This window comes from Pituophis catenifer, unplaced genomic scaffold (genome assembly GCF_029215685.1).
Source record: "Pituophis catenifer annectens isolate HBS135680 unplaced genomic scaffold, rPitCat1.0.hap2 SCAF_1, whole genome shotgun sequence".
NCBI lineage: Eukaryota > Metazoa > Chordata > Lepidosauria > Squamata > Colubridae > Pituophis > Pituophis catenifer.
In genome coordinates, this window is record NW_027256881.1 from 295007381 (window position 1) to 295031874 (window position 24494).

The 24494-nt window shown below is 35.9% G+C and overlaps 1 protein-coding gene across 2 annotated transcripts in view; it reads right to left on the bottom strand.

Moving 5' to 3' along the window:
• The window catches only part of RALGAPA1 (Ral GTPase activating protein catalytic subunit alpha 1), a 123609-nt gene extending 103907 nt beyond the window's left edge, over positions 1 to 19702 (bottom strand). For both annotated transcript variants that reach the window (XM_070940525.1, XM_070940535.1), the window contains exons 1-11: positions 19561 to 19702; positions 13192 to 13302; positions 11688 to 11737; positions 9643 to 9700; positions 8197 to 8240; positions 7444 to 7621; positions 4445 to 4560; positions 3479 to 3617; positions 2756 to 2964; positions 2267 to 2506; positions 906 to 1097 (exon numbers count right to left, since the gene is read on the bottom strand). In XM_070940525.1, coding sequence (XP_070796626.1) covers positions 906 to 1097; positions 2267 to 2506; positions 2756 to 2964; positions 3479 to 3617; positions 4445 to 4560; positions 7444 to 7621; positions 8197 to 8240; positions 9643 to 9700; positions 11688 to 11737; positions 13192 to 13302; positions 19561 to 19666 — 1443 coding nt within the window. In that variant the 5' untranslated portion in view covers positions 19667 to 19702. The remainder of the gene's footprint in view (positions 1 to 905; positions 1098 to 2266; positions 2507 to 2755; positions 2965 to 3478; positions 3618 to 4444; positions 4561 to 7443; positions 7622 to 8196; positions 8241 to 9642; positions 9701 to 11687; positions 11738 to 13191; positions 13303 to 19560) is intronic.
• Between the last annotated feature and the right edge of the window lie 4792 nt (positions 19703 to 24494).

Consider the following 24494-nt stretch of genomic DNA (forward strand, 5'->3'; position numbering starts at 1 on the left):
TTTCTATTCTCTTAAAATTATCAGCATTCAGTAAAAGTACCAACATAACAACTCTCAGTGTCTTTTAAAAAAATCTTCAGATAAATAGCTGGGTTACCTGTGTTTCAACCAACAATACATTTGTTAAAGAACAGTAATCTAATTATCATACTTTTCGTATTACATTTCTCTTGGACCTCACTATTTATACTCTATCTATCCCATATAGAATGTGCAAATATATTTGTAATTAAGAGCAGGACCTCATACTATTAATGAAATGAATTGTAATTTTCAATTTTAACTTATCACAATAAACTATGCTGTTCCTTCTAGGAGAAAATTCCTCCATTGCTACAACCATCATCAAACTTCAATAATGTACTGCTATTATAAACTATGATTATATTCACACTACACATTCTTCAACCATATAAAGATTTTTTTTTTTAAAAAAGATATTTATCTGATCCCACAGAGAATCATGAAAATCTCATGGCCAATCATATGTAAACTGAATTAAACATCCCTGGAGACTAATTTGAACCTTCCCCTCTTCTTGAAGAACTGGGTTTTATTTAAAAACAGCTATTATCAATTCTGGGACCTACAAAATATGGAGAAAAGATAATCCATGAACATAATGTTTTAATTTAAGAATGGCCAAAAATTTCCAAGTGCCCAAATACATAGTAGTTCTTTCTCTCTTAATCTTCAAATGAATTTGTTAAGTGTAAAAGTTGTATTATACATATTAATCTTATCTTTCCTTTTTTTTTCTTTCCAGGAACAAGTTATACCAGAAAATTTTACATTTGGTTCTCACAATCTTCTTTTATGTATTTACTTAGATGTACAATGAATGAAGATGCTGTTGCATAAACATGGAAAAAGAGAAATCAAAGAATGATTTCAGATGTTTTTACCTCCTCTTTTTCTTTTCCTTTCTCTGATGAATTATGTTCTGCAATGTTTTCATCACTGTCTATGTTCAAAGATATAACAATTTCTTCTGGTTCTTTCATAAATAATGGCTTTTCCTCTTGTTGGATCCATTCTTGATATACTTTAACAACTTTCCTCATCGCTGCTGCTTCACATACTGGCAATAAAAATGCCTAATTAAGGAGAAAAGGACTCATAAAGTAGATTATGGAACAAGCTTCCTATTACAGGTAAAAGGATTCTTTGGTTTAAATTTAAGGTGTTCTGTTTAAAAGCCACTGAATTCTTTCAGTGACAGGAGCATACTGAAGGTGTCATTTTCATTAGAAATTCAAAATCACTTAATTTGTTTTTGAAAGGAAACAGAAGAGCAAAGAAGCACAAAAATCAGAAACTGCCACCCAGTTTAGCAATTTATTATTTATGTCTACATTTATAAAGACCTTTATAGGTCCTAGAAAAGCAGAACTCAGAGGCATCTGAAAGGGGAATAATGAATCCAGCATCATAATGCTGGTGAAAACACCATTGCGAGATCCCACCTGACTGGACAATTTCCCATCTCTCCTTTTTAGGATCTTGGATGAAACAGATTATCTGAACTCCTTCTAGTCAGGATTCAGGCCCGGTTATGGGACAGAAACAGCATTGGTCACACTTGTGGATGATCTCTAGCAAAAGTGGAATAGTGGTAGTGTAACCATCCTAGCTCTTCTTGACCTCTCAGCAGACATAGTATCCTTTTGGCTGCCTACAGGATTTGGGGGTGAACAGCACAGTCTTTCATTGCTTTGGCTTCTTTCTCCAAGGCCAATTCCAATCAGGGTTAATAGGGAGTGAGAGATCCAGCCCTTGGCCACTCTTTTCTGGCAGGCTGCAGGGCTCAGTACTCTCTCCACTCCTTTTTAATTTATATATGAAGCCGCTGGGTGAGATAATCCATCACCATGGATTGAAGTATCAGTATGCTGATGATATTCAACCCAATATCTCCACCCAATGGCCCAATGTTGCTGCTGCCCTATCACGATGCCTGGAGGCTTGGGGGGGCGCTGAATGGGGGCAAGATTGAATGACTTTGAGGGCATAGAGCTGTCATCCCTATCCAATGATCTGGTATATCTACAGCTTCATAATTTTGTGATGTTATAATTAATGTATTCAGTTCAGGTAGACTGATACAAATTATTGTAAGTTGAGATTTTGCCTCTGACCATCTATTAATTAGGAGTATAATGAAATCAATCTACATTTGTGAACATTATGTAAAACACAGAACAGAGTCTATGATAAACATTGATCCAAACATAAATGCTTTTCAGAAACAAAGGATTTTTTTTACCTGACGAAATATTTCTGTGAGAAAGTTAACATTACTCCTTTTAGAAGAAAAAACTTTTCTGACTATTTCAATGTCTGTAAGATGCTCCTCATCAATACTGCAAAGGCTGGAGGAACTAGGTTCTCTTTCAGTCAGTGTGCTTGTGTTAGAATGAGATTGTTCAGTTTCTGGATTTCTATCAGATCTATCAGTGGCATCACTTTTGCTGTCTTCTCTGGATGCCAAGTTAGCAGCTGCTCTCTGAAACCAAAAATGAAATGACAAATAAAAAGATAAGTCTGGTAGGGAGAAAGGTGGTCATTTTAGCCATTTATTGCCAGTAGCAAAGCTTTGAACTAGTCATCCAGTTTACTCTACATTAGACTGTTGTGAGGATAAAAGAGAAGGGACCATATTTGTCATCTAGAATTATTTGGGAAAAAAGTGAGAACGAAAATTAGGATCAGCTTTTTTCCTATTCAGTTGATCACATCACCTTCTTGGTTCTACCTGAATATTCTTTGGCACAATTTCCCCTTCCATTCCAGGAATCTGAGGTCCTGCAGGAGGTTTTGGCTCAAGCCAGAAAGACACCAACCATCTGATGACAATAACGCGAGCTTTAAGGAAAGGTTCCTTTGTGCAATATACTGTTTCGTTTGTTTCAGCATCTTTCTTCATGATTATATAATGAGGCTTTGGTCTCATCTGAGGCATATCTGCAGGAGAAACAATGATAAAATGAAAAAGATATCAAGTCAAAGTTAATTTTGGATTACTATTTACCTAAATATGATCAAAAATGCATAATGGCTAATATTTAAAGGTTTCAATGCAATCATGTCATAATCCTGCAGTAGATAAGGGACTGAGCTAGGTGATCTCCAAAAAACCTTCCAATGCTTCTATTCTATGAAACACAAATGATTTTATTTATTTATTCAATTTGTATGGCCGCCCATCTCAAAGTGACACTAATTGTTTTCTTCAAAGCATATAAATACGTTTAACTGTATGGTCAAGTTTGAATATTGTGATAAAAATATAATATAAAAGGCCCAAAACTGCAATTGTATACAGGCATTTAGGACTGTGTTTAGATGAAATCAATAGGACAAATTTCCAAGTAAATGTTTTGGGTTTCTGATTTAATTTAGTCGTCTTATATTATTTCAGAATTAAATTCATTGGATCATGGAAAATGCTTCTAAAAAACCATGAAATAATGCTTACCGAGAACTGGGTTATACAAGCTGTTTTCCTTACACATATTTGGGAAAATATAAGGCAAGTAATATTTCTTAAAATGTGAAAATAAGAACGAAAATCCCTTTTCCTGATTTTCTCTGTTCTTCCATTCCAGACTTTTGACCTACAATATGAATGTTGGATTACTTATATCTATTTCAGAAGCAGATATAATGCAATTATATATTTCAAATGTATCAACATCTATGCTATTAATAGTTATTTTCACTCATTTCCATCTGTTTCCTTCTGCATTTTAGTATGTTCCTATTTTAAGATGACCAGACTTGTTTTATTTAAAATAGGAGATGACTCCTATTTTATTTCTTCTTAATCTCTGGGTCTTCAGCAAGATATAGTAGTAGCTCTTCAGCGTGATGCATCTTGACTGAATTTTCAACGTGATGGGGTTAAATTCTGACCTTATTTTGTTTTTTTCCAGGAATTAAAAAACACAAGGATAACTTCAGGGGCAGAAAAGAGGATTATCAATTTCCCCATCAGAATGATTGTGGAGGTTTATTTTTAGTTTTGTAACATACATTGTTTTTTTTTATAATTGTTTATACAACTTGTAAACTGTTTTGGGGGATACTATTACCCTGAAATATTGATACAAATTATTGTAATAAATAAAGATATCCTCCCTCATTTATAGAATCTCTCTTTTAAGAAAATATATTTACGTAAGTAATGTGATTGATTGGTAAATAACTAAATATAAAAAGTTATTGTAAAATTTATATTGTAATGTGCATAATATACATTAAATTTATTAATTGTAAACAAACATTTCAGTTCCTAATCCTTAAAAATACTTCTAAACATATGCTCATTTTATTAGAGAACAAAGATATCTGCATTAAACTGAATGTTATTCAATTACTAATCTGGTTTATATTGGAAAACCAATCTCTCTCCTCCCCCCCTCCCCAAATTCAACCAACTCACCTGAATTACGAAGTATTTTAAAAGTGCTTCTAAAAAATAGCTTGTTAGATCATCCTGTCCTTTATCTCCTGACTGTGGAGGGACAAGTGGAGTAATTTCTTCTACAGTCACTTGTGCTGTTCAATAATAAATATTAAGATCATTAAGTTGCCAAAAGCCTAAAATGGATTTCTATCAGCTTATATATATAATCACACAATCAAATTTATTTAGATACAGTATTAGAAGAATATTCAGTTGTACAATTTTGACAACTAAGAATTGTAATTTTCAGTATATTATAAATCTGTAATATTTAAGGACATCCTACCGTGTTTTCCCGAAAATACAACATGTCCTGAAAATAAGGCCAAACCTGATTTTTGGGGTGGGCGTAAATATACACCCTCCCCCCCAAAATAAGCCCTAGTGAAGGGGCGGGCATGGCCAGCACAGGAGGCAGCCCTTCCCTTCCCTGGTCACCTCATGGAGGTTCAGCACTTAATTGCTGCCCACTGACCAGCTGAGCCAGCGAGGACTATGCAACTCAGCCCAGTTCTCCAGAGCACCTCCCCAGCTGCCAGCCTCCTCCCCCTTTTCCTGCCGATCATTCTTTACTTGGGATCTCAGCAGACACACATCCCCAAAATGCTCCATCCAAAGTCTTCAGATCACAATCTTTGTGATCCCAAAGAAAGAATGGTGTGTGTGGGTGAGAGAGAGAGAGAGAGAGAGAGAGAGAAAAGAGAGAGAGAGATCAAATCCAACCTTGGAGTTATCCAGGGCTGGCAGCAATGTTCTCTCGGTCCCCCCTCTCTCTCACACACACACAGAGGTCCCTCACCCCCCCAGCCCTCCCAAGGCAGCCACATCCCTGAGAACACCTTTGCCCCCCACCCCACCCCCGCTCTCACCCCCAGGCGCCGCATCTACATAGCCCACACTACTGAGTGCCTGCCACAGCAGCCCCAGTGCTAGCATCGCTGCCCTGGGGCTTCCTCAGCAGAGCAGCCAACAGTGGCAGAGAGGCCTTTATGTACAGTGGGCAGACGTCAGCACACACTCTTCTGGTGGGGGCAGGGCGGCGGCTGCACGGTGGGGCATTCGCGGAGGACTACAATGGCAGGCCTGGCGCATCCCACATCTGGGTGCGGATGTCTCAGCAGGGATGGCTGAGGCGCTGGGGGTGTTGCTGCTGCCACATGTGGAAGCTCCAGCCGGCCCCTTGTGGCCAAGCTCAGCTGTGGGTGGGGAGCGCTGGCCGTGGCCGGGCTGCCCGAGCTGCATCTGTCGGGGCTGTTCTCAGTGCGGCTGCCTGGTGTATCACTGCCAGGTGCCTGGTAAAAGTAAGCGGAGTCTATGGGAGGAAGGGAGGGCGGGCAAGAGTCCTGCAAGGCTCCCCTCCCGAGGAAGAGTCCAGATCTGTCACCGTTCTGTCCAGTGAATTCTGAGGCACAGGGGCTTCCCGGGCTTGCTGGCAGGCCCTCCAGTCGGTCAGCGCTCAGGTGGGGGGACCATGGGGCAATTGGAAAGCAGAGGGAAGGGGAGGCCTCTGGCAACTGTCACCATAGAGAGGGAAGCGCACTCCCAGAGCGGCCGCTGCCCTGGCTGAGGTTTGGAGGTTGCAGAGGCATGTTTGGGGGAGAGAAAGACTTCTGCTGCTTCTGCTTTTGGCTTTCCCACCCTATGGTGACAGCTGGAGCGGGACCCTACAGGGGAGCTGGCCCAGGCCGTGGCTTCCGCACGGGTGCTGGTGGTCAGCGCTGGTGGCATTGGCTGTGAGCTCAAGGATCTGGTGCTCACTGGCTTTGCCCACATCAACATGGTGAGGCCTGGGAGGCGCACAAATGGGGGGGGGAGAACAGGTGGGCTGCTTGCTTTCCACCACCACCACCCTGCAGGAGGGGAGGGGCTTTATGGTGGTACGCAGAGGGAGCTCCCAGGGCCTCCTGCACCCCCAAAATATTAAGACCTCCCAAAATAAGGCCAAGCCCTTATTTCAGGGTTCAAAAAAATATAAGACAGGGTCTTATTTTCGGGGAAACACGGTAGTTTCTCTCACATATGCAGATTATAAACATCAGAAATAGTATGCTTCATAATATTTATTGAGGAACATAAAGAGAATGCTGTCCTTATTTGTTTTATTTAATAGTCTATTTAATTTAATGTTCTGTCTTTATGTTCAAATAAGCACTTACTGTAGCTAAGAGTAATTAAAATACACAACACACAGAGATTTGATGGGTAACTGTGATTGGACTAGAAAGGTCTTTGCCATAATTCAGCATTATCTATTCATGCATGGGTTGTTTTTTTTAATATGTACTTCCATCCTCCCATTCCTGGAATCAGTCAAAACCATCAACAATACACACACACACACACACACACACACACACACACACACACACACACACACACCTTTTAAGTTTCAGATAAATGTAATAATTTTGTTGTTAACCAAGCCAACCATATCATGTCTCCTGACATTGTTCCTAAAAGCAAAAGGTCAGTACAGTCCAAGTACAGTTCACAGCTTGAAAGCAACATGAAGGCTCTCCCTTCTGCACTTGACCAACTGACCTCTGAAATTCTGAGCATTTATAAGAAGTCATTTGCCCTCTGATGGTCAGGCTTACATCAAAACCAACTAGCAAACAAATAAAAGCAAACTGTGCAGATCATGCAGCACTAATAAGAGTCTGGTAGTCTGTATAAAATGATCCTGGCACTGTTGGCTAGTTGATATTTTGCATTAATTAAAGTTCACATGAAACACACGGAGGTTCTTATTTTTTCTTAAAAGAACCAGAATACTGAGGTGGTTTCAGCTGTCACAAGGGACAGGAATACACTCCTTACTTTCTACATAACGACTGACATTCTCCAACAGAGCACCAAATTCTGAGGATGCAACAACATCATAAAAACTAGGAATTACCTCTGAGTTAATATGTTTGGGATTATACTAATCATCACGAATTTATTTTTTTTGAAAATGCACATTTCATACTTACTTTCTTGTACATTTAGCACAGGGTTTATGAGATTATCTAGTGTCTGAGGACCATGTTCAGACTGTGGAGGCGGAAATCCAGGGATTAAACAAGAAAACATACACAACTGTTCTTTACTACAATTATTTTGAAGTGCTTGCAACCATAAGAGGAAGAGACGGACACCTTCACGACGAATCTTAAATAATGAAATAAAAAAGTTTAAATTTCACATTTATTTAATGATAACTTTGAATACTTCAGTTGTATTATTCCAGTGCTAAAATAATAATTAGAGATACTCCCAATATATTAAATAAGACATCCTGAATAAAAATTTTAAAATTCTGACCCAATATAAGTAGTTGTCAATTTACTACCAGAAGTGGGACCAAAATTTCCATTGCTAAGAAAAGCAGTTTTTTTAAGTTGAGTCACACACGATTTTACAATCTTTGACTGATTAGCGAATCATTACAGTTGTTAAATGAATCGTACAATCATTTAGTGAATCTGACTTCCCCCATTGAATTTGCTTGCCAGAAAGTGGCTGATAAGGTTGCAAATGGCAGTTACATGAGTCAAGATCATGTGACTATGGGAATATTGTGATAGTCGTAAGTGTGAGGAATGGCAATAAGTCACTTTTTTCAGTGCTGCTGTAACTTGGAACAGTTGCTAAATGAATAGCTGTAAATCACGGATTAGCTGAATTACAAAAAATATCCACGTCTCCGGTTCTTAGATTTTATACCTAAAATATTTTAAGCATACCTTTAAAGAATTCCCTGTGTGAAGTAATTTCTTTAAAATTAAGCCTGAAAAATAGAAACAGTACAGTTAATATTCATCCCTTTACAGGTAAGATAAACTGTGAGAGTTTTCGGTCAGACTTGATAAAGTCTTTTTAACAAGTCCTTGGCAATCTCTAGATTACTTTTGGTGAGCTTCATTCCAACTGGTAATAGACTATATACCAGAAGTGACAAAAGATCACCTTTTTACCCACTGAATCATTTTATGACTCTATTTTCCAAACAAACACAATATATACAACAGTACATTCTTGACAGTTTAAAATGCAACTTCTGTGAATGAAAAAAATGCAGCATTGATGAACTTTGTATGGTCATTACAAAAAGCATTGCAGGATTATAACAACAGGAGATTCATTCTTTACAAAACATTCATCAGAATGCAATTTGAATTAAATTCATAAACATAAATAATATAAAAACCATATATAAATAACCATTCATACAGAATCTTTCTTGACAGCTCTGACAGACTCAGTCCAATTAGCTAGCAGATGAGGACAACCCATTCCTGGATGCTATCTCCACCACAATGGAGAGGAGAATATTTGTAGATCAGGGTTGAACTCTAGGGTCCTTGGTGCTCTCTGAGCTTGGTTCTTCTCTTGCAGATGTTTCATTATCTAATTAGGTAACATGAATCACGGTGGCGCAGTGGTTAGAATGCAGTACTGCAGGCTACTTCTGCTGACTGAAATTTAGCAGTTCAAATCTCACCAGACTCAAGGTTGACTCAATCCTCCATCCTTCCAAGGTGGGTAAAATGAGGACCCAAATTGTTGGGGGCAATATGCTGACTCTGTAAACCGCTTAGAAAGGGCTGTAAAACACTGTAAAGCAGTATATAAGTCTAAGTGCTATTGCTGTTAACATTATCAGTGCACTGATAATGAAACAACTGCAAGAAAAAAACCAAGCTCAGATAACACCAAGGAAGGACCCCACAAAATCTTTCTTAACCTATTTCAATTGTTACAAAAGATATTCCTATGAACTCTTATCAAGAACAGGTAAGTAATTTATGGCCTTCTAGCTACTGCTACATGTAGCTTCCCTAATCTAGGTTTTCAGTTCATAATATCTAGAGGGCCACAGGTTCCCATTATTTGCTCTAAGGCAATGTCTTCTATCTTTACATTACTCCTATTATTTTCCTCATGCATATTGCACCCACTATTAATATATGTCTAGTATTTCAATCACATTAATGAATACAATCATTTCAATAAATCACATGAGATTTATTATTCAGAAATCTCTCTAGTTCTTAGAACTGCCAACATTTTTCCTGCCAAAATGATAGTATAGTCAAGTTTTTAAACCACACTGACATTAAATTCAAAATAGGAGCCAAGGACAGAAAAAGTATTACTAGGCAAGTCCTGACTCAAAGACAAATACATACCAATACTGTGAAATTGCCATCTCTGGTGAATTCTTTCTGGAAGAAGTTGTAAAATTTTCTACAAAACAGAATGAAAAAAAATCATGATACAATCACTAGGAATGGAAACAAATAACTGATGTAATAAAATTAAGTAAAATCCATTAAATAAAATAATACATAAACCGTTTGCATTTAAAACGCTAACTGAAGACCATAGTTTGCATGTTTATTATTTCAGTTAAGACATTTACTGTATGTCCTGCTTTTATTGTAGAAATCTATTTCTATTATTCTATTAAGATTTTTTACTTGAATAAGTTTTTGCATTCCAGTATTCAACATCAGAATAGCTTGAAAACTGCAAAAACTAATAATGCTATTTCACAAACTAAAAAATACATATTTTGAAATAACAAAAATATTACTCTTGTGAATGATCAGATTTATAGGTTCATTCATAGGAAACATTAAATTGCTCTGGTTATTGTGAATGCACACATTATAGTTTGCTCTTGTCCCATGCTTAGTCATGATGTATTAATTCTTTTCAGCTCTTTTAATTAGCCATGACATAGCTAATTAACTTCGTGATGTAGGCGTATAAAGGCAATATGGATATTAGCACATAAATGATATAACATGTTGTACAAATACATATACTGTAGCTGCCTACTTTCAGGCCTCAAACTCTGACAATTTACAAGTATTTATAACTGCCGAGGGAATAAAGCAAACTGACAATCCAGACTAATATGAGTTAAGTTTTCTTTTGTGAAAAATCTGAATAATTTCTTATGTTGAAAACAAAAATTATTACTCAATATTTATTGTTTAACTCAAATTATTTGAAAATTTCACTTTTTCAAGCAAGTTGTAAGCAGAGAAAGAAATTGAGTATATGCTATCTACAGTTATGAGAATATAGAATTTATGCATGATACACACACTATTATTGTAATACAAAGAAACCTATGAATAGGATAGGATTTGCTTTGCAAATATCCACATTTTTAATAAAGTACTTAGTACTTTCACTTGTGTTCAAATTTGAAGATAATGCCATTAGCAGTAAATCAGAAGTATTTGTGAATACACAAGTTTCTGTTTTACCTAAAAGAACAGTCTAGAGTAGACTATGTCCCAAGATAACTATAACAGCATTGCTAAAAAAGCATTAAGTGTCGTTAACCTAATCTTGCATAATTTCTTCTCTGGTAATATTGAACTGCAAACTAGGGCACACAAAACTTTTGCCAGACCAATTCTTGAATACAGCTCATCTGTCTGGAACCCGCACTGCATATCGGACATTAATATAATCGAACGAGTCCAGAGATATTTCACAAGAAGAGTCCTCCACTCCTCTGCTTGCAACAAAATACCTTATGCCACCAGTCTTGAAATTTTTGGCTTAGACAATTTAGAACTTCGCTGTCTTTGGTCTGACCTAAGCATAGTACATAAAATCATCTGCTACAATGTCCTACCAGCCAATGAATACTTCAGCTTCAACCAAAACAATACAAGAGCACACAATAGATACAAACTCATGGTAAACAGATCCAAACTAGACTGCAGGAAATACAACCAGTAACAGAGTTGTCAAAGCCTGGAATGTACTACCTGACTCTGTGGTTTCTTCCCCAAAACTTTAACCTTAGGCCGTCTATTGTAGACCTCACCCCATTCCTAAGAGGTCTGTAAGGGTGTGCATAAGCACACCAGCATGCCTACCATACCTGCCCTAATGTTTTCTTTTATTTGTATCCTTTTCATGTATTTATAATTACATTTACACTTGTATCTGTCATAAAATATATGCTTGACAAAATAAATAAATAAATAAATAAATAAAATAACACTCTACAGCTCTCTCTTTCTTGGCATTTGAGTTCTGTCAATGTTGAAGAGAAAGAAAGAGAAGCTAATTAAAACCTAAAGTGTAAAAAGGATGGAATTATTAGAGAGTAATTTCTGGGTTTTTACAAGTTAAGAAAATATATTACAAGTTCACCAAAATAAATTATGTTCATGGTACAGTGGAAATAATTCTATATCCATACCTCAAAAATAAAAAGTATAGCATCTAGTTCTTCCCTTTGAGATTTGTGACCTAAACAGAAGAGAAAAGGGTAGATTACAGCAACTAAAGATTAAATGATGAAAATAAGCGTAGTACTATGACACAATGAATTCCATTCAGAAAAATATTTTTCTTACAATGTATCAACCATTTGATCCTCTCCTATAAAAATAGGTTCTGGAGTTTGCTGTTCTACCCACTACCTCATAGGTAAAATGAGAAAACAAGAATCTCTACAAATGGATAAAAAATATCTGCCATTTTGCCATTTGTAATCAAGTTTCAGTTTATACAATTCCATACACATTGACAAACTTTGACTAGGCTTTTAAATAAGAACTGCAAACTTCTGATTGCCACCCATCTGCTTTAATATTCTCCCCCCCACACACACAATGTTGTTGATATAAGAATTTTTAATGACGGATTGACAAGTTCATACAGAGAGTGCTCAAGTTATAACCATTCATTCAGTGACCATTCAAAGTTACAATGGCACTGAAAAAAGTGACTTATGACCAGTGCTCACATTTAAAACCATCTCAGCATCTCCCAAGGTCATGTAATCAAAAATTCAGGTGCAACTGGCATGTATTTATGATGGTTGCAGCATCCTGGGGTCATGCAATTGTCATTTGTGACCTTCCCAACCTACTTCTAACAAACGAGGTCAATGAGGGAAATAAGATTTGCTTAGTGACCACATGATTCACTTAACAACTGCAGTGATTTGCTTAACAATAAAGCAAAAAAAGTCATAAAATAGGGCACAACTCAACTGTGGTTGTAAATTGAGGACTACCTCAATAAAGTATTGAGGACTACCTCAATAAAGTATTGAAATAAAACTGACATGAAAGTGTTTGTCTGAACAATTGGAACTGTAAACAAGTAAATTGAAGTCATACTGATATTCACTGATAATCAGTGAAGAGTTTTTAAAAAATCTAATTATCAGGTTTTAATTACTGAATGTATATTGGCAGGGTATTTGTTAGATTTATAAGCTGCTTTCTTTTCAGAAGTTCAAGGTTAAAAGGATAAAGCGTTATGTATACTACCCTGAGTTGTACAAAATAAAGGTAGGGTATAATAAACCAACTAATCAGAACGCAGCACTCTTATTTTTCCTTTTATCAACAAAATCAACATGAGATAGCTGAGTTAATATTATGTTAATAGTTAATGATCATCCATTAAGTTTTCATGGCTGAGCACAAACCTGAACCTGGCCACCATGATACCAATCCAACACTTATATCACATTGGTTTATATCATAAGTAATGTTTTACTAATATGTATTAATACAGCCATAAAGTAGTGCCTCATTAATGTGTATTGATAGGATTAATCATAGCAGTAAATAGTTGTAAACCGAATCATTTTGGTAAACCTTTTCAATAAATTCTGTTTATACAAAAAATTATACATTTCAAAAACCAGTACTATTAATGGAAGTTATATATTTAATTTTTGTTCTTACCTTTCTGTTTCAGACTTATTTCAATAGTCACAAAATTTTCAAAAAACACGTAATATATGTGTGAAAAATGTAATTCAAAAAACTGCTTAAGGTCAATAGATTCTGAATTCTCTGCAAAATAAGTAGGACATAATGTTAATGTATATAATGTTTTAAAGCAAGCTAGTCAATGTTGAACGCATAAACTTTTTACGAATAGAAATCATCAAATCTATAAAAGTGCTATGGTGTATTTTAACAGTACATAAAACAAGACTTTCATGGGACAACAGGACATATGTCCTGATTGAATTGAACTGAATTAATTTAAATTAATCCTGTAATTTATTAGGGAAAATACGCAAAAATAGTTTTATCTTCTACATATAAGCTAATACATACCGTATCACATTTCAGATATTAGCAATCATAAGCTCAGTGCTGATAGGCTATCACACATGTTCTCATCACTCTAATATGTTATTGTGTATAAGACAGGTAATTGTTTAGTAGATAAAACAGCAACACACTACGGTCCTATTAATTTAAGAGGTAAAACAACTTTAAATATCAAGTTTACTTGTTTTGCCAAACCTGCAATATAATTGAGGTGCATGTTTTGACTGGCTGAAGATTTCATTTGCCCTTTGATGACATATAGGAGAGTGTTCTTGATAAAACAGGCATGACTAAGACAAACTAAATTTGTTTTTCTTTAATTTCCCTTTCTGTCACATTATGGGAGCAAATTTTCAGGGACATATTTATTAATACGATTAATTAATTAATAACAAACATACAGAGGAGATAATATATAATATAATCATGATACAATACATTTTTCCTAAGATTTTATGTTTGGTGTTAGGATACCATCAACTTCTTTGCCCTAAAATACAGTCATTAAAATTTCTTAAAAGTTTGAAGACTCTATCACAGTTATATGAACTAACTGAGCCTTAAGATCAATACCAAGGAACTCAAAAGTGTCCTGCCACTAAGGTAAATTAGGACTATTTATTTATTTTACAATATTTATTTTCCTTTTGAAACCTAGTGAACTCTGGTATGGCACATGAAGTTGAATTTTATCTATTTTTCCAATCCAAAAAAATATTGACAAAACTATTTAAAGGGGGACTTTTATTTGTTTGTTGGTCAACCAGATTACTCTTCTGGACCAAATCTCATCCACTTTTATTGTGTTTGAAAATGGGCAAGATCCGGCCAGGGCTGGATAGGAAGAAGAAAGTTAAAAATATTCTATATATTCCTACAGAAAAGGCACTTGGGTAGCAGCTCAAAATTTGCTATTTCTTCAGTTCTAAGTTCTCCTGCTGCCTTTTACTTGGTGATATTGCCAAGAACAGAGCCTGATTGAAAAAAAGCATCCAAAAGCTAAGGTTTGTATGCTATCATTATTTATGGCAGTTTATGCTAAAAGCAAATATAAAAGGAGATTTAATTGAGAAACTAGAATCTGTAAGGAGAGATAAGAAAGAGATGGAGCAACATGAGTACAACATAATAGAGACTTACATTAAAGGACTAGGGGGAGGATAACAAGATCTCTTACTTATAAAAAGCCTCTGTTTATATTTGGAAGGCTTGTGTACACATAAAGGTTTCTGAAAACCTTCACCTTCACTGTTAGCATTAGATGTAACTGAACCTAAAGTCAATGTAATTGGAGATTGCTAAAATTATTTTCTTATATGCCCCAACATCAAGAGAATTTGTTGATGGAGACAGGAGATTTTCTATGACAAAAATTTGGCTAAATTTTGGCTCACTGTAGGAAGGTTATATTAACTCTATCTTTACTAATATTAAAAAAGCGACAATATTGTTTGGCAGGACTGTTTAAATATTTTATTTCATTCTCTACATGCTTTAAAATATATGTTTGCTGTATTAACCTGATTGTTTTTAAAGTGGTATCCATGAGCACATAATTCCTCAGCAAAAGGAACATCACAATTAATAAAATCAGAATAGATATTTCTCCTGTAAAGTCTTATGGAATTTCCATATTCAGAACTATAGTTTCTATTTCTTATGCAGTACAGGGGTTTTATATCTTCTGTCTCTTTTAGACTTTTTCAAATTATTTTTTGGTAATCATCTAAATGGGAACAAAATTTGAGGGCACGTTTCATTTATCTTGAGTGTTTTATCCAACATGTCAATTTGTATTTTTAACATTGTAATCATTTGAGCATTGAAGACACTCACCTAAATATCAAATTAATAAATATTTTCAAATATACTGTCTACCAAATTAAATCTACCCTAAAAAAGTAAATATGATTTACACAGTGTGAATTTTTATAATTAAAGAAATGCCTTTGAACGTGTTTCTCTTTATAACCTAAATATGGTATATAAGCAAAAAAGTCAAAATTCATTTTATAAGTAGCTCATAAAATAGAATGCACAGTTATTATATCGGTGACTCTGACAGGCTTTATATAAGTGCAGGACAATTAAAAAAAACTTGCACATTTGCAAATTATGCAAATCCTTTTGTATGAAGATTAAAAATGTATGCTGCTAGTCATACAAGGCCTCATGTAGTCTCTGAAAGAGTAAGCCAAAATACATATTAGCGCAAATGTCTCAAGATACATGTTAATACAAATACTAATCCACATTATAAAACGTTTTCCATTAGTTTTTTTCATAAATCTGCAGAACAATACCACTGTCAAAATCTCTTCTACTAGGATATCTTTAAATTCCATCAAATAATTATTTTAAACAAGTTCAAGAACTAAAATTCATTTAGAATATACCTGTCATATGTTTTTCTTATTTTGAATCTTTAAACTAAATATAAATAACAAGTATGTATTCAAATTTGGAGCTGTCATGTTTTATTCTGTACAATGTAGAGGTTATGCCAGCTTCTATTGTATCTTATTTATACATTTATTGCATTTGTATAGTTGCCCATGTCAATTACATATGGCTCTAGGGCTAGGCAGTGTACGCAATTTAAAGTGGAACTAAACAATCAACATAAAACTTTTTTTCCAATTGTGACAGATTCTTGGAGATTGCCTGGACAAATCGCTATAGTTTTCTTGACAAGTTTTTAAAGAAATTGTTTGTCATTGCCTTCTTCCTAGGGCTAAGAAAAAGTGAGTGGCCCAAGGTTACCCAGCTGGTTTTGTGCCCAAGGTGGAATTAGAACTCACAATCCTTCAGTTTCTAACCTGGTGCTTTAACTACTACACAAACTGGCTCTCATTACAATTCAACCAATAAACCTATTAAAAACAGTTAATAATAGAATAACAAAAAGACAGGGAAGAGTCCAGTCTAAATTTATACCAGCCATTTAATAAACTCCATGCTTCCGTGGGATTTCCAGGCTCAATGGCAAAACCAAGTTTTGAGAGCTTGCCAAAATTGAAAATAAAATTTAACAGAGGTTCTTAAACATTAGCATTTATTGGTGTGTGTGTGTGTGTGTGTGTGTGTGAGTGATATACACACACACACACATATACATACATACATACATACAGGTAGTCCTCGTTTAGTGACCACAATTAGTACTGGCAACTTTACTAGTAAGCAAAGTGGTCGTTAAGTGAAAACATAACTAATTTATGATCTTATTTCAGCTATCTTTTGTTTTACAGATCTGTGAAGGTCATAAATGCAAGGACTGGTAATAAAGTTACATTCTCACCAGCAACTAAGAATGGCTTCTAAGCAAGGCATTTACTTAATGAGGACTACCTATATATTGAAATTTGATGGCCAGAGTATTGAAGATTTTGTTAAAACTAAGAAACAGGAAAAGCTTCTACATGATGTCTACTTGGTTTAAAATTTCGAGACTTAAGAGCAGTGATGGCGAACCTATGGCATGCATGCCGTCGCCCGTTGCTCTTCCGGGTTCGCGCTGGCCAGCTGGTCTTCATGCACACGCATGCGCGCTGGCCAGCTGGTTTTCACATGCACACCAGAAACCCAGGTGACAGGTGCGTGCATGCGTGTCGGGAACTGGTCTTCTGGTTTCCGGCACTGCTGCGTGTGTGCGCCGGGGAGCTGCTGTTCTGGTTTCTGGTACTCCCCAGTGTGAGTGCACGTGCTCCCGTTTCGGCACTTGGTGCCAAAAAAGTTTGCCAACACTTATTCCATATGTCTATTAAGACAATGTACAGAGGCACTTCAAATGGTAATCTGAAGAACTGGTATGGAAAGCAAAGCAAAGCTTTTCAATTAGTGGCTCTACTTTTGTGATCACTTTCCTAAAAGAAATACATCTAATGTTCATGTTATAGGCCTCTTATATTGTTAACTGCTATATTCTTTTTGTGTTTTGATTTTTATAAATAATACATATTATTAAATGACAAACATAATAAAGAAGATTGCATATTAAAATTAATACAGCAATTTGGCTTATCTGAATGGTATACTTTATAAATAAAATTTGCCCTAGGGAATGCCTGTGTTAAACATATTGCCTCTTATTTAATTATTTATAAAATGTAAACCTTACACACACACACACACACACACACTGAATGGCTGTAGCTGTTTACGATGTACAGCAAAAGCACCACTAATATTTATTCAAAAATATGTATAAGTAATAATAGATATATAATGCAAAATATAAATAATGGCATTAAAAGTCATGAGAAGTAAGTATGGTATTCCTAAACTGTAGTAAGACCACATTTCCCTCAACTCTGGTGCTAATTTATCCACATAATAAAGGTTCTAACATGGAGAAAACTGAATTAGTTATTGACCTCAAAAATATAAATATTTCTACATGTATTGTTTTAATTATATTCATTTTAAGTGGAATCTGCAGAAATACATTTTAAAGTTAACAGGAAATTCAGTAAACAATTCATGTCATTCAAACACTAATGCCTATCAAGTCATAGAATGCAATGCTATTGCAAGTAAAGGTTCTATTTTTACCATCAAATCTAAAAGCCAAACCATTTCAGAGTTTGTATGCTATGTCAGTTTAACTGGACTGACAAAACTACATTTAGACAGGTCTATTCTTTATCTGACTGTTTTATTGCTTGAAACAATTGTCATGAGAGATTGAAGAATCTACTGATACTTTAAGGAAAGTTTTCAACAAAATATATTAACTTTCTAGGCAATGACATTTACGTAACATTACAGGAAATGTTATAATTCAATAGCAGATCATATGCTTTGTATTCCAAAAATTCTAACACCAGCTACTGGAATCTCCAGATAACGTTGGCAAACATTTTATCTGAAAGCTTATCTGAAACATTAATTACTTGTTGTACCAACACTCAGATGCTTTATGAGGCAACTTGCTCCTATTCCTTATCTATTAAGACTAATTATAGTGTATAAATCCTTATCATAAGGCAAAGTCACAATACTCCTCCCCCCCCAAGAATTCTATGATTCTGTAAATAGAAGAATCAAGATTAAGTAGATTCCATGCCACTGAAGCCAAAGTTTTAGTAAATGCCTCTAAGATGTCAAAATATTCTTGTCTGACCCAACAGCATAACACAGCAGCCTCTCTGGAAATTGTCAGAAACAAGAGACCAGAAAAACAGTAAACTGTTCATTAAATGGAACAGCAAAGAGAAACAAAGACACACAATTTTCAGTATAAGGGACTACCCAGGTGGTCACTTCATGCAACTACACAAAAGCCAAACAATTCAGATCAAACAGCATCTTTTTCTTTTAGATGTCTGAAGCATCCACAAAGCAGGGCAGTCTTTTCTGCAAACTAGACAACAGGTGCTAGAAGTTACATAGCAGTACACTAGTTTTCCAAACCACGACCTTCTACACAGGACCTTCTACATTAACCACAGCAATGAAAGCTCCTAAATCCAGTTGAGGAAAGCACCTCCTACCAAGTTGGAAAGTCGAATTAAAATATTGTGGCGACAGAAAACAACAGGGAATCTACCTCATCTCGACATAACTATAAACAGGGAGTAAACAAGGGGCCTAACGCTTGCAAAACAAACAAAAAAAAAAGTCTCAACCCAGATGATTTCAGCTCATTTCAGGTATCTCTTCCCTGCCTTTGGCCTCCCCATATTGCCCTCAGTTGTCATTTGGAGCTTCTTGGGGCTCATCTGGGGGAGAAGGAAAAGCACCTGTTTTTTTCCCCGCACCCCAGTGCATGGTTGACACCTCCTCGTCAGGTGTAATAATTCCTCCTCAAAAAGAAGTTAAATGCTGTATAGAGAGGAAAGAGCTCCTGCGGCAAAAGAGGATCCGATCTTTCCCTCGGGCTACACAACCTGGTCCAAAAGAGAGAGACACACACAAGGGAGAGAGCAGCCCCTGCGCCCCGCACCTCCTTAGCCCCTTCAGGCCGCTTTCTTCCCCACCCCTCCTCACCGATAACCACGCGCAGATGCTTCAGCCGGGTTAGTGGGTCCTTGCGGGTATCCAGCACCTTCTGGGTGGATTTCCGCACATCGCCGTGCGGTTTCTTGGAGAACATCCCGACGGCCGAGCGCTCGGGGACGGGTCGTCGCGGTTCCTGGTTCTCGGGCTGTTGGTCCACCAATCTCCGCCGGGGACCCCCCGCCCCCTCCCCCCCCCGAAAGCTCGGGAGGAGAGAGCCGCGGCCTTGAAATCCGGCCCCCCTCCCTCCCACCCCAATTTGGCTTCCCCTACATAGCCGAGGCGCCGCCTCGAGGCTTCGAAGCAAAGGGGGTGCGGCCGGCGCAATCCCAGCGAAACGCAGGACTGGGAAACGGGGGAGGGGGGGGAGAATGGCTTTAGGCTTTCCCCCCGCGCAACATCGCGTTACTCCTCCTCCTTCCCTACGCCCTCAGTGTTCGTCTCCTTTCGCGACAGCCGTCGGGCGAGAACGCGAAGGTCCCCATGACAACTCCTTTCCTTTTGAACGTCATCACTGGGAGACTTGTTTATTCGCCTCTTCTCAAGCGTCGCTTGCCTTTTAGGTCATCGGGTACCTCTTGTCTTTATGGATTCTTTCGGACGGGGTGGGTGGAGTGTGGAAACCGGTTGGGAGAACAGGGGTTTTCTTTCGGAATTCTTCGAAGACCGATTTATTTATTTTATTTTATTTTATTTTATTTTATTTTATTATTTTATTTTATTATTTTATTTTATTTTATTATTTTATTTTATTTATTATTTTATTTTATTTTATTTTATTTTATTTATTATTTTATTTATTATTTTATTTATTATTTTATTTTATTTTATTTTATTTTATTTTATTATTTTATTTATTTTATTTTATTTTATTTTATTTTATTTTATTATTTTATTTATTATTTTATTTTATTTTATATTTTATATTTTATATTTTATTTTATTTTATTTTATTTTATTTTATTTTATTTTATTTTATTTTATTTTATTTTATTTTATTTTATTTTATTATTTTATTTTATTTTATTTTATTTTATTTTGAATTTGTATACCGCCCTTCTCCCTGAGGACTCAGGGCGGTGAACAGCCAAATAAAAACATCAAATACAAATATTAAAATACAGTTAAATATATATATATAAATTTGGCCCCATTAATTAAAACGATAAACAAAACAATTAAAAACACTTAAAAAGAATTAGGCCAGCCCGGCTTGTTGGAAAAAGAAGGTTTTAAGGGCATGGCGGAAGGCACTGAGGTCATGAATTCTCCTTATCTCTGGGGGCAACTGATTCGTAGCTCGGATATTATTACACAGCAGTGGTGTGTGTAGCCTGGAATTCTGTTTTGGTCCTAGGAAGTTCCTTCCCCTAATGATTCTATGCTAACTTTTGCCTATTTTAGATGTGCAAAAGTTTAGACAACAGCCTAACAAAAGTTTAATGATATACGACTCCGGAATTCAATATATAAAAATTGGCAGAAAAAGAAAAAAAAATTGAATCACGGTTTATTTTTATTATTAGAATAATGTCAATAATCAAAGTACCATATAGGATTTGCAAAAAATCTGACCGACCACTCGATGGCAGCAAAGAGCCAGAAAAATGCTTTGCTGCCATCTTATGGTCCAGATTATATATTCAGTCTTAATTTATCTTGTTCAAGTCAAGTCTATGGAGCTCCAATCATATGGCAGGTCCTTTGTTTTAAGAAACACTTGTCAGATGTAAAAAAAACCCTCCAAATGTAAAAATCACCTGAGATAATTCACTCTATATATCCTCTCTGCTACACAGCAAATGACAATAATGTGCAGCAGACAATATAGGGTATGTGGTTGCACTGGTATAATCAGTCCTCTATCTTCCTACAATGTGGACAGAAATTGGGTGAGCAATTTTCAGGCTTCATTAAACTCTCTGAAAGTTTAAATGTGGTTCCTGACATTCAACAAATTTGCCATTATATTGTGGGAAGTGTACCCCAAGGAGACAGTGCCAGGGACCTCATAGCACCAGAAACCTCAGAAAATAGTGCCAAGAGACTCAAGACAGCCCTTCCCCCTTTAAGAAAACCAAGAAGCAGCAGCTGAAAGAAAAACAGAGCAGCCCTGCTAACAGAGCTGACAATAGAAATACTTAAGTAGAGCCATTAAGATAAGGGGAATCGGGCTAAAAATAACTCATCTGGAACTCCCCTTTTCGTATTTTCTGGCAGAATTAACCCCCAGGATAGGAAAGACATAGCTCCAGGAATAGGATTAATCCATTAAGGCAGGAAGACAGAATCCAGGACAATCACTTTAACTAGAGGCACACAAATAAACCTACAGGAGCTTCAAAGGGGAATTAAGAATAAATGGCTCAGAGTCACACTTCCAAGTTGGCTTGCAACCCAGGAAAACTTGAGCTGTATCACACCTGCTTTTTTTTTTGTCTTCATTAAAGAATCCCACTTTCTGGCAATTGCTCCAGAATTCATTTCTTTTCAGCGTCCGTGGTTTTTCCCAGCTGGGAACGAACTCAGAAAATTTATTCCAACAATATATGGCAAATAGTGACATGTAGAAATCTTGCTTAGTCAAGATTTGAATTTCCTTTCCTGGGAAGAATAAATGCTTATTTATTTATTTGTGACCCGTCTTTATTGTTTTTATGAATAACTCAAGGCGGTGAATATATCCAACACACCTTCTTCCTATTTTCCACACAACCACCACCCTGTGAAATGGGCTGGGCTGAGAGAAAATGACTGGCCCAAAATCACCCAGCTGTCATAGTCTCCCAGATTTCTAGCCTGGTGCCTTAATCACTACAACAAACTTGTTTTTCTATGTCTCGTACTGGCCAAACTTAATTCAGTTTGGAATCTAGCATTTGACTACAGTGTTTCCCCGAAAATAAGACCATCTTATATTTTTTTGAACCCTGAAATAAGCGCTTGGCATTATTATTATTATTATTATTATTATTATTATTATTATTATTATTATTATTATTATATTTGGCTTATTATCAGGGGATGTCTTATTTTAGGGAAAACATGGTAGCTATTATATGTCTTCTTGTTATAACTAATCTTTTTTAGTTGAGGAAGTTTTGTCTATACTGTTTGTCACTCCAATGAACAGATTCTAGTTTTGTCCTAAATACAAAACTCAAAAGGATTAAAGGAATTCCTTTATTTATTTATTTATATCTATATTTGCATGACATTCTACTATTTGACCAAAATTTGCAGCTCATCATGTCATCTGAATGCCAAACAAATACCACTTATCAATTGAATTTGGCATCTCTGTGGCTAGGCAAATGACAAGACATGTATCATACAGTTATGAAATACAAGTGTGTGTGTGTGTGTGTGAGTGAGTTAAACTTTTACTAGATAGTCTTTTCCCTACCTATTGACTGATAGTGAATTCCACATGCATCTGGTTAAAAGGAGCTTGCCCTTCTCCTTTGGTGGTAACAATTGCTAAATACCATCATTTGTGTTTTCAGGTAAAGGAGAAGGGAAAGAATAGACTTGTGTTACGAAGATAGTTAATGGTAATTTATTAAAATATTCCTATTTTATTTTAATAACTAATAACATACACTGGTTCATAAGTTTGCATATAATGCTCTAGTAATACAGGTGTGCGGTCTTAGCACATCCTTCAAAATACCACAGTTCTTTATATAAATAATTTTTTTGAGAAATGAATTATAGTGCTGTAGCACTTCTTACAGTTTCAGATTAAGATGTATGGGGTTTGAATATAAATATCTATATTATATTTCTCATCCATACAGGATACAGCTTTCTCAAAAATGCTTATGGTTCTATTTATTTTTATCGTATGATCTTATACCTTTACTATGTCTGTCCCTTTGTTTCCTTTTGCTTCTAAATTGCCTCTTCTACTAATTCCTTCCCATTTAAAGCCCTAAACACACACATCACAATAAAGAATGTGGCCACCAAAGTGGCTGTACAATATGTACTCTTTTTAAGCTTTAATCTTTCTGAAATCAACAAAAAATGAGTTGGGGGTCTTCCTATGGCAGTGATAACTTTTTTCCTTCAAAATTGGTTTAGCTTAATTATTAAATGGAAAAAACCTACAAAACTACTAAATTTTATTTCTGTTAATGCATTTCAAGTTGTAAGCTATATTAGTACAATTCTAAATGAGTTGATTCATATGGTGTACTAGCATTAAGTTGCCATCTTTTATACTTATTTTTTATGTTTTGATTTTAATTGTTTTGATTGTTGTCATCTATCCAGAGCGGTTGGAAATTGGACAGCATATATTGGATATGCCTGCTGTTTTGAGTTATTTGTAACAAAAAGAATATAAGGTTGTTATAAGGCCAACTTTAAGGGGTTATAGAAGAGATTTTTTTAAATGATGTTTGTTTACAATTGCTGTAGATTTATTCTTTTCTATGGGCTTTCTTGCTGCCAAGGGTATTCTTGATTGCAGCTCAAGAATATGATGATCACGTGACTGTGGGACACTCTTGACAGTTGTAAATGTGAGGACTGGTCATAAGTCATTTCAGCACTACTGTAATTTGAATGGTTGCCAAACAGGGCAATTAAGTGAGATCTATCTATACCTGGATTATCAAATTAAAACTAATGCTACTATTGAAAACATGGAATTCTGCAATATGTATTTTTTTCTTGGACTTATATACGGCTTCACAGTGCTTTACAGCCTTTCTCCAAGTGGTTTAGGAGTCAGCATATTGCCCCCAACAATCTGGATCCTCATTTTACCCACCTCGGAAGAATGAAAGGCTGAGTCAACCTTGAGCCTGGTGAGATTCGAACTGCCAAATTGCAGGCAGCCAACAGTCAGCAGAAGTAGCTTCAGTACTGCATTCTAACTACTGAGGCTTATATTTGTTTTATATGAACATCTTTTG